Genomic DNA, 11,925 nt, shown 5'->3' with positions numbered 1-11,925 from the left:
AACCGTGGCAACTATTAATAGCGCAAAAGTATCTCGAGGTCATTTAAAAGGGTGATGATGGCTTTTACAAGCGGCTTTATGTCTCGTAAAAGGCTTGTTTTGTTTTGGAGGGGGGCAACAATCTCGTAGCTTTAGTCTGAGAGATAAACATTTAAAAGCGGATAGTAATGCTAGATATTTACGTTTGCGCAATCATTGCCGTTTTTCTTTTTTTTGACAGGAAGGCATGCGCATGCGCGAATAATATTCAATCTGCGCACGCGCGTACGACGCAGTCAAACCTACACTGGCGGTAAAAGATGTGAGTATGTTTTATTAAAAATGTACATCGAATACGCTAATAATATATTAAGTTCTGTCGAAATACAAACTAATACCGATTGACGGCATCTTAAGGACGGTTTCCAACCGAGTTAAGGTACGCATACGCAGTGTTCCAGGCCAAAACTGTCGTAATGAATGGACTTGACGTTGGGGTTTATGTCCCCGTTTAAGCCCATGGTAGAAAAATCCACTTTAAAACTAATTTTTCGTAGTCTGAAAAGTATCAAACTGACCACGGTGTGGTAAAGAGGATAAACAATTAAGTAGTTCCGTCGCTTACCTTGAGCCAAGATATTATACATTTATGCTGTCAACATTTTTAAACGTAAAACTCCTTTAAAAAAAAATACAAACAAATTTGGTTCATACTGGTTGGTTTTATTTGGTGTATTTACAAACGAGCACATGCAGGAAGTAGACAGTGACAGGGACACTTTATGCCGTAATCAATAATAGGGCGCACAGGGTATGTCTACGGGCTACATGACACCAGAGGGGAAGGAGGAGGAGAAGGAAGCTACTAACTACTACCCATGTTACACCCCCGCTTGCGCGCACACTTCAACACAAGTGAAAGTGTAGTATGTGCTTTCCCTGACATGAACACGTACTCTCACATATTTCAGAACCCAGCGATTCAACTCCGAAAGAGCAATAAATAGTCCATCCAATAAATAAAAGGCGTGCAAACAAATGCATGGCAGTCGTTACCCTCACATTGGGGGTAATGCAAAAATAATTAAAAACGTGTCAATTGATGTTCTAGCCAGACGGATTGGTTCTTGTTAACTCGTCTATTTAATGGCACCAACTTGAGTCTTGAATTATGAGCACCAGCCTAACGTAATGCTACTGTTGCCATGGTGACAGTAATGCTACACGGCCATTGACACGATAACAAAAGCGTTCCCTGATAGCTGATTTGATCAATAAGAGAAAAATAATAATCATGACGTCATTTGGTAAACATTTAAACTTCGCCTCATTCACTCTTTTTTTTTTGAACATGAAAAAAAGAGAATGACTCCTTCCCTGCTCAGAATACAAACAGTGCAACCAAACTTTCTAGCAAATGAAACAACTCTACTGTACGTTGTACAATACAATGTCTTGTCTTGTCAATTCTAAAAATGAGAAGAATCACTAAAATAGATGACAGCAACGCAAAGTAGCCTACTGTGTATGAACCTATCACTGCCACAACATGACCACTTTCTACTACCACTGTAGCTAACATCGATGACGAGAGAAGCTTAAACATGGCAGGTTTGCGGGTTCAAGGTGGATGCAAAAGCCAACAAACCGGCAGACATTATTATTATTATCATTATCATCACCGCCATATACATGAGAGGGTTTGCTTGCTGCATTCACTTCGGTGTTCAAACATGAGCGAAGATTAATGAGCCCATGCCGGGTTGAACCAGTAGGAAATTAGTTAGCCTTAATAAGTGGGTAATCATAGAATGCTATTGTATTTCCTCAAATAGCAGCCTGCCGACTCGGCATTTGTTTGACAGTGACAACCTTTATTTAACTGATTGGTCTCGGAGAATAGAATTTGTAGCTATCTTGGCAGCATTTATTGCACTAGCTAGAAAAAAAGGAGGCCACTATTTGAGGAAAAGCGGCAAATGCATTTGATTTTGGAGACGACACGTGAAGCACGCGGGAAGGAAGGTTATTGGATTTCAAACACGTATGTGTGACGACCACTCGAGAATGGATCCGCGTGCGTTTTTTTACTCTGTGTTTAATGCAATATCAATCTCACTTTATATATATATATATATACCTATATATTTGTTTTTTTATATATATATATTTATGTATATTTATACAGCAGTAAAATGTCAAACACATATGAACCAGGTGGCAAAAGGTGAGTTTAGGGCTGAAAGGGCAATAAAACACACACCTACACACAGCTACAGTTCACGACATGATCACGTATGCAATAGGAGGTTCTGGGACAATAATCCCAAAGCGGCCGCCGTCACGCGTGTCGACCAGTTGGCGGTCGCTGATCTGATCGACCCGCTGGGCAGGATGGGCATTTAATGGGATATATCATTTAAAGATCATGAATTGATTCCATTTGCTCCACCATACTCGATGGATTCTGATACATAATTTGACTGTTTTGTTTTTCTGTCATTAATTCACAGAGTCCAGCTGTTGCGGTGTCACATGATGAGCGAGGTGTAGCCAATAGGTACCAGCCCTTCTCTGTCTCCCTGGCGACAGCGGATCCAGTCTTGGTCCACGCCCCCCAAGACGACAAGCTCCTCCCCCTTGCGAAAGCTGAGTTCGGCGCCCGCCCCGGCGGCGTGGTCGCACAGCGTTCGGACAGACCTGAGGAGCGGCCCACAGCCAAGAGGCCCAGTGTAAGTCAAACAAATACGAGCAATGACATCATCCCCGTAAGTGGCGATTAAATTTCATAGGAGGCTATGAAATGAAAGATAAAACATTAGGCTGAGCATTTTCATTTGTAGAGTCAATCAAAAATATTGCAACATTTTCCAAAGTAAAAAATGTGCTGTACTGCAACAGTGAAATGCTTCCAGGGTTTAGATTTGGAATTTATGGAAAAAGTTTCATGTCGAGCTGGCGTACAAAAGTACCTGTGTGGTTTGTCTGTCGTCTCTGGAGTGTTAGACGCTCTTTCCGGCACAGTGTGACTATCTTCCACCGGTTCCGGGGTCTTCCTTAAAACCGGGGCAGAAGTGCTGCTCACTAATCGAGTCAGCGCTGTGACACCGGGAGCCAACCACTGTGAGGGCCGCCTAGATGGTTACACGCGCAGATAAAAATGTGGTGATCTCATCGGTGAAATCCGAACCCAAAACACTTAAAGGGTCTCACCTGCTTGGTGTTGCGTGACCCAATGGGCTATCTGGGCTTTTAGAAGAGGTAGAGCCAAAGAGGCGACCCAGACTCCATGGCATCTGCGCGACAGGGCTAACTGGAGCAAAGTCGCTTTGTGTCTGGGCCTGACCATTTGGCAGACTGGTCTTCACCTCATCAGTCTTCCCTGTGGCCGGGTTGAGCTCGGCCAGGTTCTGGCTCAGTCGGCCTCCCCACCGCATCACTGCGCCCCACCCTTGCTGGATCGCCTGTGATTTGGAAAGACAAACGTCAGGTCCGAATAGCCAGACTTGACTTGAACTTCAATAGGTTGTAAGCACCTGTCCGGCCTGCTGAGCGAGACTTTCCTCCTCCATGTTTGGAGGAGGTAGTTCGCCAATCCTCTTGTCCTGAACCCACCGCAGCTGTGGACTTGTGTGATCCAGATTAAAGGACCACCCTGTATTAGGACTACCTTTATCCTCATCCTCTACCTGATGTCCGGTTCCTGTAAAGTCGACCTCTGAGAGGCTTTCCATATATCTCCCACCTCTAATTTCGGATCGGATCGCCTTTGTTGAGAGTCCCGCATTCTGAGTGGGGGGACTGCACGCCTGTGGTGCGGGACTGTGGGGCTCCAGGTGGTGGTGCTGGAAGAGCAGGTCGAGATTGAAGGTGAGCAGGCTGAGAGGCTGCAGCACGAGGAGCAGCTCGTCGAACAAGGGCTGGCAGACGCTCAGCGACAACCGCATGAAGGAGGACGGTCGGTAGTTTGTGTCCAAGACATCTGCGGATCAATAAAACAGATGATGATGATGTTGATGATGACTGCGCTGAAAGGCCATTTAAATGACAAAAAAAATCTGAGGGTACTCACCACTGCTAGAGTGAAGGTGAGACACCCAGAAATCGAGCTGCTTCGAACTAGAACGAAAGAGAGGTGGATCTATAGACCCCGATCAAAGAAATAATTTCTTCTCGTGAACAAGCAGCACTTACTTGAGTAATCCCAGAACAAACGCATTGAAGCGCTGTTTGCTCTGTTTTAGCTGCGGCAATTCGCCAACTCGAACTTGTAAGTTGAACAGCGCTTTTGTTTTAGGACCTGAGTGATTGCAAGAATGCAGATAAAATTTGGAGTCCATTCAGCACAGCTCTGAATCAAATCAATAGATTTGACAATTTCAGTAATACATTCTCGCACCTGGCCGTGTTGAAGCCAAAACCAAGCTCCAGGCCGAATTTGGCCTCCTGCCTGCAATCAGGTCACTCTGGTGGGGCTTTAGACCGTCCGTCAGCAGGCCGTGGAGGGCGGGGCAGAGGCACTGCAGCACCAGACGGCCCAGAGATGGATTTACGGTGCTGTCTCCTGATAAGGCCTAAAGATTGGAAGGGAGGGTGACAATATGAGGAAGCAGGCGAGATACGGCAAATCCAGTGCATCGTTGGCAAAATGTCTGTCACTGAAGAGTCAACACGGCAAAGTGACTAACCTTTTGAACCACCGTGCGAGAAGAACTGAACTGGGCCAAGACGGCTTCGACCGCCACGCTGACCGCACTGACGAGAGCTGGAGGAAAAATAACAGTTGCGCGGTTAAAGCAAAGAGACAAAACGCATTAAAAAAAAAGTGCAGCTGCAATACCTCTCTTTTCCAGCAGGTGCAGAGAGGAGAGCCGCTGTCCTCTCATTGGATGCGGCATTTCTTCGCCCATCCAGGACGCGTCGCCTCTCTGCACTGCTCCGGCGAACGACACACTGCGAACAGCTGGCAGCGGAAGCAGTAAAACAAATAAATAAAAAAGAGGGATGACTTAGAGGAATAAAAACTGATATTAACAAGCGCAAGAGAAGCCATGGCGGAGAGATATAGCTTAACTAAAAAAATGTTAATAGGTGACATCGGTGATGAGGCAGGACAAAGCAGATGATTTGAAGGAGGAGTGAGTCATAGCCTAGCATACGGCAGCGATTGGGCCATTTTATGGTTCTTCGTCCATATTAGTCTACGTAAAACGGATACAAAACAATCCGTGAACGTCGGAAAACAAAGATTGTCTTGCCTGTGTTCGCTTGAAGACACAACTCAAGAGTCTAAAATAACAAACCAGCCACACAAGGACGGACAGACGGACAGGCAGTGACAAGAGCCCAATGTGACAGAAGCAGATGTCACCCCAAGCAAGCTTATTTTTGGCAGCTTTAAAAAGAACACGCAGCATGATATTCTTTAACATTGATTTACGATTCCAATCATGACAGTGGGGAGTAACGACAATACAGTAGAGAGAGGAAGAAGAGAAAGAAAGAGCTTACTGGCCACGCGTGGCTGTCGGGAACCCTGGTAGAGTTTTGGGGGCAGAGGGGGAGCACAGAGGGGTATTGTGGGATACAGGTGCGGGTAGTAGATGGGGGCGGCAAGGGTAGGAAGAGTGTGCGAGCGGGGGAAAAGAGGAGAGTTGAGGCCGGAGCCCACCGCGCCGGGAGGGAGCGGTCCCGGGCGCTGAGGAGGCGAGAGGGCTCCGATGGGGGAGAGGCGAGGAGGAGAGCCCCCGTGCAGTGGGCAAAGCTTGGAGCGGTGCAGGTAATAGGTGGGCAGAGGGGGCAGCTCTTTGGACATCCTGGTGTTGTTAGCGTTACGGTCTGCTGGTTTTTGTGGGCCACGTGAATGCGTCATCATGACGTCGATGTTTTTATACGGGGTGGTGCATTCAGGAACATCCGCTGTACGGATGTCTGCAATGCTCGGCTTGTCGCCGCAGTAGAGAGAGTCCAAATTACAGCGAGAGCCCGGCGTGTCATCAATTCTGCAACCATTGGGAAATTGCTTTGCTGTATTTTGCTTTAATTCCTTCCCACGGTTGGGAGAAACAAAATCAGCCCTGGATTGGTTGCGAAACACAGCGTCAGCATGAGCCCACTTCGGGTCTCCGAGCGTGTCTGAGGACTCTCGGCCGACGTGGGCGTGCGGTCTGGAATTTATATGAATGTGGCCCTCTGGATGGGAAGTAGGGGCAGCGTGGAGGAAGTAAGGCTGGGGGGGCTGGGTAAGGGACAGTGGGGGAGAGGAAACTGCGGGAGGCATAAGCAGAGTAATGCAGGAGCAGCGTGGACAAACAATGGAGACATAAGAATGGGAAAAGAGGTAAAACAAAATGGTAAACAGGAAGGAGAGAGATGCAGAGAATGTTAGTGTCTGTTGAGAGAAAAATGCACACAGGAGTGTATCACAGTCAAAAAGACATACATGAAGTAAAAGATCATTTCAACACTTTGAGTGATTCATGAAAAGCAGTACTATTGGATTCTAGCTGGCAGGACACGACAAGAGATGACACAAAAATAAAAGTGAAACCATGTTTCATTAATGTTACCTGCTCTTTCTCCCTGTGGAAGGACGGGCATTTAGATTTCCTACATGCCCCAAACGCACACGCTGGGTCAGATGTTAGATAGCAATGACCTCGAGCCTATTCCGTCTTAATAGTACACCGCTCAATCGAGTGAAAACTACCTTGATTCGATCGTTAAATTCCACTCAATAACTACTGAGACTAAAAGTAAGAACAAGATGATCAACAGATATCACGTTTCGACTCAGGTTGGAAGTAAACACGCAGCACTTCCTGTTTTGGAAGAAGGTTGTCAGTAATTGGTTGAGCTTCTAAGCCCCGCCCCGTACAAATCTTAAAGGTGTACACACTTAAAACGTCACATTAAACGGACCATTCTGCAAATTAGCCTTAATCATTACATTCTCAAGTTAAATGACTCGCGAATTTTGCATATCATTTCTGTAAACGTTAGAATAATTGGACTGAAACGAATTAAATCATGTTTTATCTCGACGAGCTTTATAGTTTCTCCTGCAGCACTTTATGAGATAAGTAACCCGATCCCAGAGTGGGAGACAGGGTACGCTGGAAGCGGTCCACCAAAAGTGATGGATTCAAACTAAACTAAAAGACAGCAAACGAGATAACACAGATTTATATTTAAAAGGGAGGTTACAAAAAACCCTGGTGAGCTCACCAGAGGACTGTCCACCTTCTCCCTTGCTTACCAAGGAGAGGCAATAAATAATTGAATGAGGCAATGATGACATCACACTCTGATAACGCTTGCTGGAGACTTTCCAACCTTCTCCTCATATTACCCCCAGTATCCATCTCCCTTTCACATAGACACACACGCACTCACACGCACACAGTCATCCCTCCCAGTTTGTCCTCTCATTATCTGTAAGCGTTGTGTGACTCATGCTCATCCTCCATCTTGCCACTCGTGTTCTCTCCATTGTGTCCATAACTGTTACATTAAATTATATGGCACTGTGAGTGCATTTGTCACATATAAGATTGGAAAATAAGAATGGCCTCTCACCAATGCTTCTTGACTCAAGTGTCCTCCCTCCGTCGGCTTGGCCTCTCACCTCCGCCTCTTCTTCCCGCCTCTCCTTGTCCGCCTTCCTCACCGTCACATCTTGGCGCTCCCACTCTCTGCCGGTTGTCCACAGGCTGCTGTCGCTGAGCGAACAGCCGAGCTTGTCACCTCTCGCGCTTTCCTCGTCCACCCTCTGCAGCATCTCCTTCAGGGCCGCCATGGAGGTGAGCGCCGGGGGCGGTTGCATGAACAGGGCCTGGGCCTGAGAGGTGTACTCCCACTGACTGCCTCCGCTGCCCTCCTTCTCCCGTCTCCACTTCAGGTTATAGAGTATGTCGGGGTCTGGGGTGATGACCGAGGGATCGGGGTCCGGGTCGGTGATCACTTTAGTCGTAGGGGCGCTGCTTTTGTTGCGGTAACGCAACTCTTTGAAGCTGGTGACCTTTGGAACCGGGGAGTTCTTCTTTGCCGATTCGACAGGAAATTTTCTTAGTTGAGTGGGTTGCAGCGGAATGTCGGACTCGGGTGTGAACGCGATCAGCCAATCGAAGCGCTCGGGCTGTGCCGAGTTAGCCAGGAGTGTGCTGACCCTAAGGGGCGGCACGCTTGGTGGGACTGGTGGTAAAGGTCGAGGTGGAGGAGGAGGGGGAGGTGAATCGAGCGCCTCACCTGGATAATTGCGGGACTCAAAGCTCATGTTTTTTGCTTTTGTGTCCTGCGTGTGACTTAAAGTGGTGCTGTAGTAAGTGTCTGACATCAAAATGCTGCTTTTCTTCCGCCTTCGAGCCATCTCGGAGAACGAGGTGGTTCTCTGGACCCCTTTGCCCTCCACTGACTTCCCCACCCTGGGAATGTCTGCCCTTCCGTCCCCAGCTGACTTCCCTCTGCTACTCCATTTGTCTTTTTCCACCATTTCGGGATCACAGTCCCTGAACTCTTCGGCTAAACAAATCCCCACATCTTCCTCCTCTAACACCCCGACGCAGTCACCCAATTCTGGGCTCAGTTTGAGGAGCTCAGCCTGGGTCAACCCCGCGAGCATCAGCAACTTGCGGATCTCCACATCCAGAGCATGGAAGGAAGGAGGAGGAGGCAGCGCCGGCGGCGGTGGTGGGGGGATACCTGGAGGGGGCAGGGAGGAGGATATAGCCGGGGGAGGAGGCAAAGGCGGCGGGCGTGTGGTCGGAGGCGGGAGAGACAGCGGCGTCTTTTCCTGTTCTGTTTGTAGGGCGGCGAGGCGTTGGGCCTCCTTCCTGGCCAGGTGTCTCCTCCGAGGTGGAGGAATAGGAGGGGTCGGGGTGGGGATGGATGGAGAGGAGGCGGTGTAAAGAGTCAGGTACTGCACAGGTTTGGAGGCAGGGAGGGGAGGGATGGACGGCGGGGACGGGGGCAAAGGTTTCTCGCAGCGAAAGGTGCTGAACGTGGGAGAGGAAGAGTTGGGCGAGAAGGTGGACAAGGTGGGCGAGGTGGACACGGCCATGGAGGTGGTCTCCCGGCTGATGTTGATGTAGGTGTGGAGGTCGGAGTTGACGCTGGCGTGACGGGCCGGAGGTTTCGGGGGTCGAGGAGGCGGCTCCGCGGGGGAGGGGGTGAGGGAGTCCGGAGCGGGAGGATCGTCGCTGTCCGACGGAGCCGTCAAGTCCACGCCGGCGTCTGAGAACTCCTGAGATTCTCCCATGAACCCTCCGCCGCTTTTGTAGAGCTTCCACCCCATGTCGACGTTGCCCATTTCATCCATGACGTCAGAGAGGTTCTGCTCCTCCAGATCCCCCAGATCAAACCCCTTCTCATGGAGTCTGGCAACGTAGGCCAGTTTGATTTCCCTGTTGACCTTCTCCAAGCGATCCAAGTGGTCCAAGCGATCTCTCAAGACATCCCAATTCTGCTCGCCCTCCAAATCCCAACGGGCCACCTGGATCACCTGACTGAAACGCTCCATTTTCCCAAACTCGCCCACCGATTCCAGAAAGTCCAGCAAACCCAACTTGGTGACTTGGGGATCATCTTTAACACCCAAGTAGTCTGGAGAAGGCGTGTCCAGAGCTGAGGGGTAACCTTCATCTGGGGATGAAACGGGCGTGTGAGAGGTTAGGGGACAGCGACTGATTGGTAAGGAAGGGAGCGAACGTGCTGGCGCCTGGCATTGCGGAGAAGACTCTTTGATTGACGCCGATACCAGATCTTGCTGTTCAGGAGCGTATTGATCGGCACAGTCGGACTCCAGATCGGAGCAGGAGCTAATGGAAGTGGACGAAGAAGAGGTGGAGGAGGAGAGCGAGAACTCCAGCAGGGAGGGAGGGCAGTCGCAGCACGAGGGCACCAGGGTGTCGTCGTCGTCCTCATCGTCGCGGTCGCCGTCATCCTCGTCGTCGATATCGATGTCTCCGCTGCTGCTTTCGTCGTCCTCTTCCTCGGATTTGACGTCTTTCTTGTCATCCAGAGCGGCTTCTTCTTCAGGTTGGGGAGGAGGCTGCGGTTTCTCTCCAGAGGGGGACCGTTCCTCATTTTTCCTCTGGGGTACCACGAGCGGCAGCGGCGGGGGAAGCTGCAGTTGGTGCCGGAGAGAAACGGTGTTGTTGTTGTTGTGGTTATGGTTGAACATACTGTTGCTGTCCTGCGGCGAGCGGCCGTCGCAGCACAAGCAAGGCAGGCTGGGCTCGTTGCAGTTTGGGTCGAGAGGGAGAACGGAAGGAGCCGGAGGAAGAGGAGGCGACATTTTGTTCGCTGCCGCCCCCGTGCGAACACTTTTGGGTTTGGGTTTTGCGGATTTAAAGGAGACGGAGCTTTGTTTTGCACCAAACCTGCTTTGGCTAAGCGGAACCCGAGGCGGCGGCGCCGTCGGCCTGGTCCTGGGGGCAACGACGGGAGCTTTCGTGACCCGCCTGGGGGAGGACGAGGTGACGGTGTTCATGTTTTTATCCTCCTTCTGAGCACCGCGAGACTTTGGTCCCATGTAGGTCGTGGTCCGCCTGCTGACGTCAAAACGCCGCGGCTTGCCGGGCTGAGCGGAGGATTGCATTCTGATAATTGGATTTTTTTTTTGGAATAAGATATTTTGGTTTTATCGTAACAAACGCTGGGCCAAGCCAAATTTTGCCGCGGCGTGACGATCACATGTTGGAATGACTTCCTAATCCCTGAAACATCAAAGGAAACACATAGTGAATATTCATGATGAGCAATATATGACTTATTTTTTGCATCATTTTTTAAATTAAAGCAATCGTCTGTAGCAGAGGTGGGCAACTTTTCAGCTTGAGTCATATACAGCCTGCAAGAATTTTTGATCCATGTAATTTTAAAAAAGAAATGAGACCTAGTTCAATTATTTTAGTCACGTAAAATGACCGCTGCAAATTAAAAAATATATTTTCTAGAGTCCTCATCACTCATGGGCCATTTGAATCATCATTGATTGATCAATTGAGTTAAAATGTTACCGTAATTAATGTTATAAAAAGTTAATTTCAACTATAATCCAATTTATACACTTTTACTTATATTGCCACCACCATCATCATCTGTTCAGCCTGCTCACTGCTGTTGTTGCCTGCCTCCATCTGTGCATCCACCCTCACCAGCTCATAATGAATATGATTTTTTTTTTTTTTTGAAAGGAAACAAAAGCATCCCTTAAAGCTAGGGAAGAGCTGATTTAAGTGGAGCATGAAATAATCAGGCAGCAGGAGTGAGGCTGCATGAGAGGAAGCCTATTGCTCATTGCTGCACTGTGCCCTTTCACGTCACTGCAATGTAAATCACACTCGCCTCATTCTTGATTGGCCACGTCGAGACGAGAAAAAAAAAAAAAATCAAGCTCCTTGGAAAATAGGACATGTAATTTGACTCTGCTTACGTGTACGGTATTGAGCCTGCATTTATTGATCCTATAGACATGATGGAGACTGGGAGGAGGAAGAGGAGGGAGGAAGGGGCGGTGGGAGGTGGGGGTACCATCCGCATCGCCCTACTATGAAGGCCCATCCGCTTGTTTTGGGCACATATTCCCACTACACTCTCAAATAACCCCTACTGCATTTGTATTCTGACCTAAAAATGATGTCAAGCGATCGTTTTAAATCGGTAGCTGTGTTACAGTGAGGATTCAAGCGACCGTCCTGTTATTTCACATGCACTTGTATACAGAATAAAAACGATTTAAATGACGACTCACGTCAAAGCAGAAGGCGTCCATCTCGGGCGTTTCGTCTTTTCCCGGACGTGAAGAGCATCAGTCTCCTGGCGAGCCACCGCGGACCGATACGACCGAAAGATGATGCGAGGGGAAAAGGGAGGGCGCTCGGTCACGTGGTCGGTACTGCTCTCCCCGGTGTGTCACGTGACTCCCGCAAGGGCGTAGCGGTCCGT

At 49.0% G+C, this 11,925-nt stretch overlaps 1 protein-coding gene across 2 annotated transcripts; it reads right to left on the bottom strand.

Moving 5' to 3' along the window:
* Nucleotides 1-681: 681 nt before the first annotated feature.
* rusc1 (RUN and SH3 domain containing 1) lies at nt 682-11,875 on the bottom strand. 2 transcript variants are annotated; one of them, XM_037274172.1, is made up of 12 exons: nt 11,732-11,875; nt 7,558-10,694; nt 5,491-6,246; nt 4,820-4,942; nt 4,668-4,744; nt 4,379-4,553; nt 4,174-4,279; nt 4,052-4,098; nt 3,516-3,961; nt 3,193-3,443; nt 2,952-3,113; nt 682-2,679 (listed from the first exon to the last, which is right to left on the bottom strand). In XM_037274172.1, the coding sequence occupies exons 2-12, from the start codon at nt 10,574-10,576 to the stop codon at nt 2,511-2,513; spliced, it is 5,331 nt and encodes a 1,776-aa protein (XP_037130067.1). In that variant the 5' UTR covers nt 10,577-10,694; nt 11,732-11,875; the 3' UTR covers nt 682-2,510. The 2 variants fall into 2 exon arrangements, with proteins under 2 accessions (XP_037130067.1, XP_037130068.1); XM_037274173.1 differs by lacking the exon at nt 5,491-6,246.
* Nucleotides 11,876-11,925: the final 50 nt, after the last annotated feature.

This window comes from Syngnathus acus, chromosome 16 (genome assembly GCF_901709675.1).
Source record: "Syngnathus acus chromosome 16, fSynAcu1.2, whole genome shotgun sequence".
Lineage (NCBI taxonomy): Eukaryota > Metazoa > Chordata > Actinopteri > Syngnathiformes > Syngnathidae > Syngnathus > Syngnathus acus.
The sequence above is the reverse complement of the archived record's forward strand: the minus strand, read 5'-3'. Positions and strand labels throughout refer to the sequence as shown.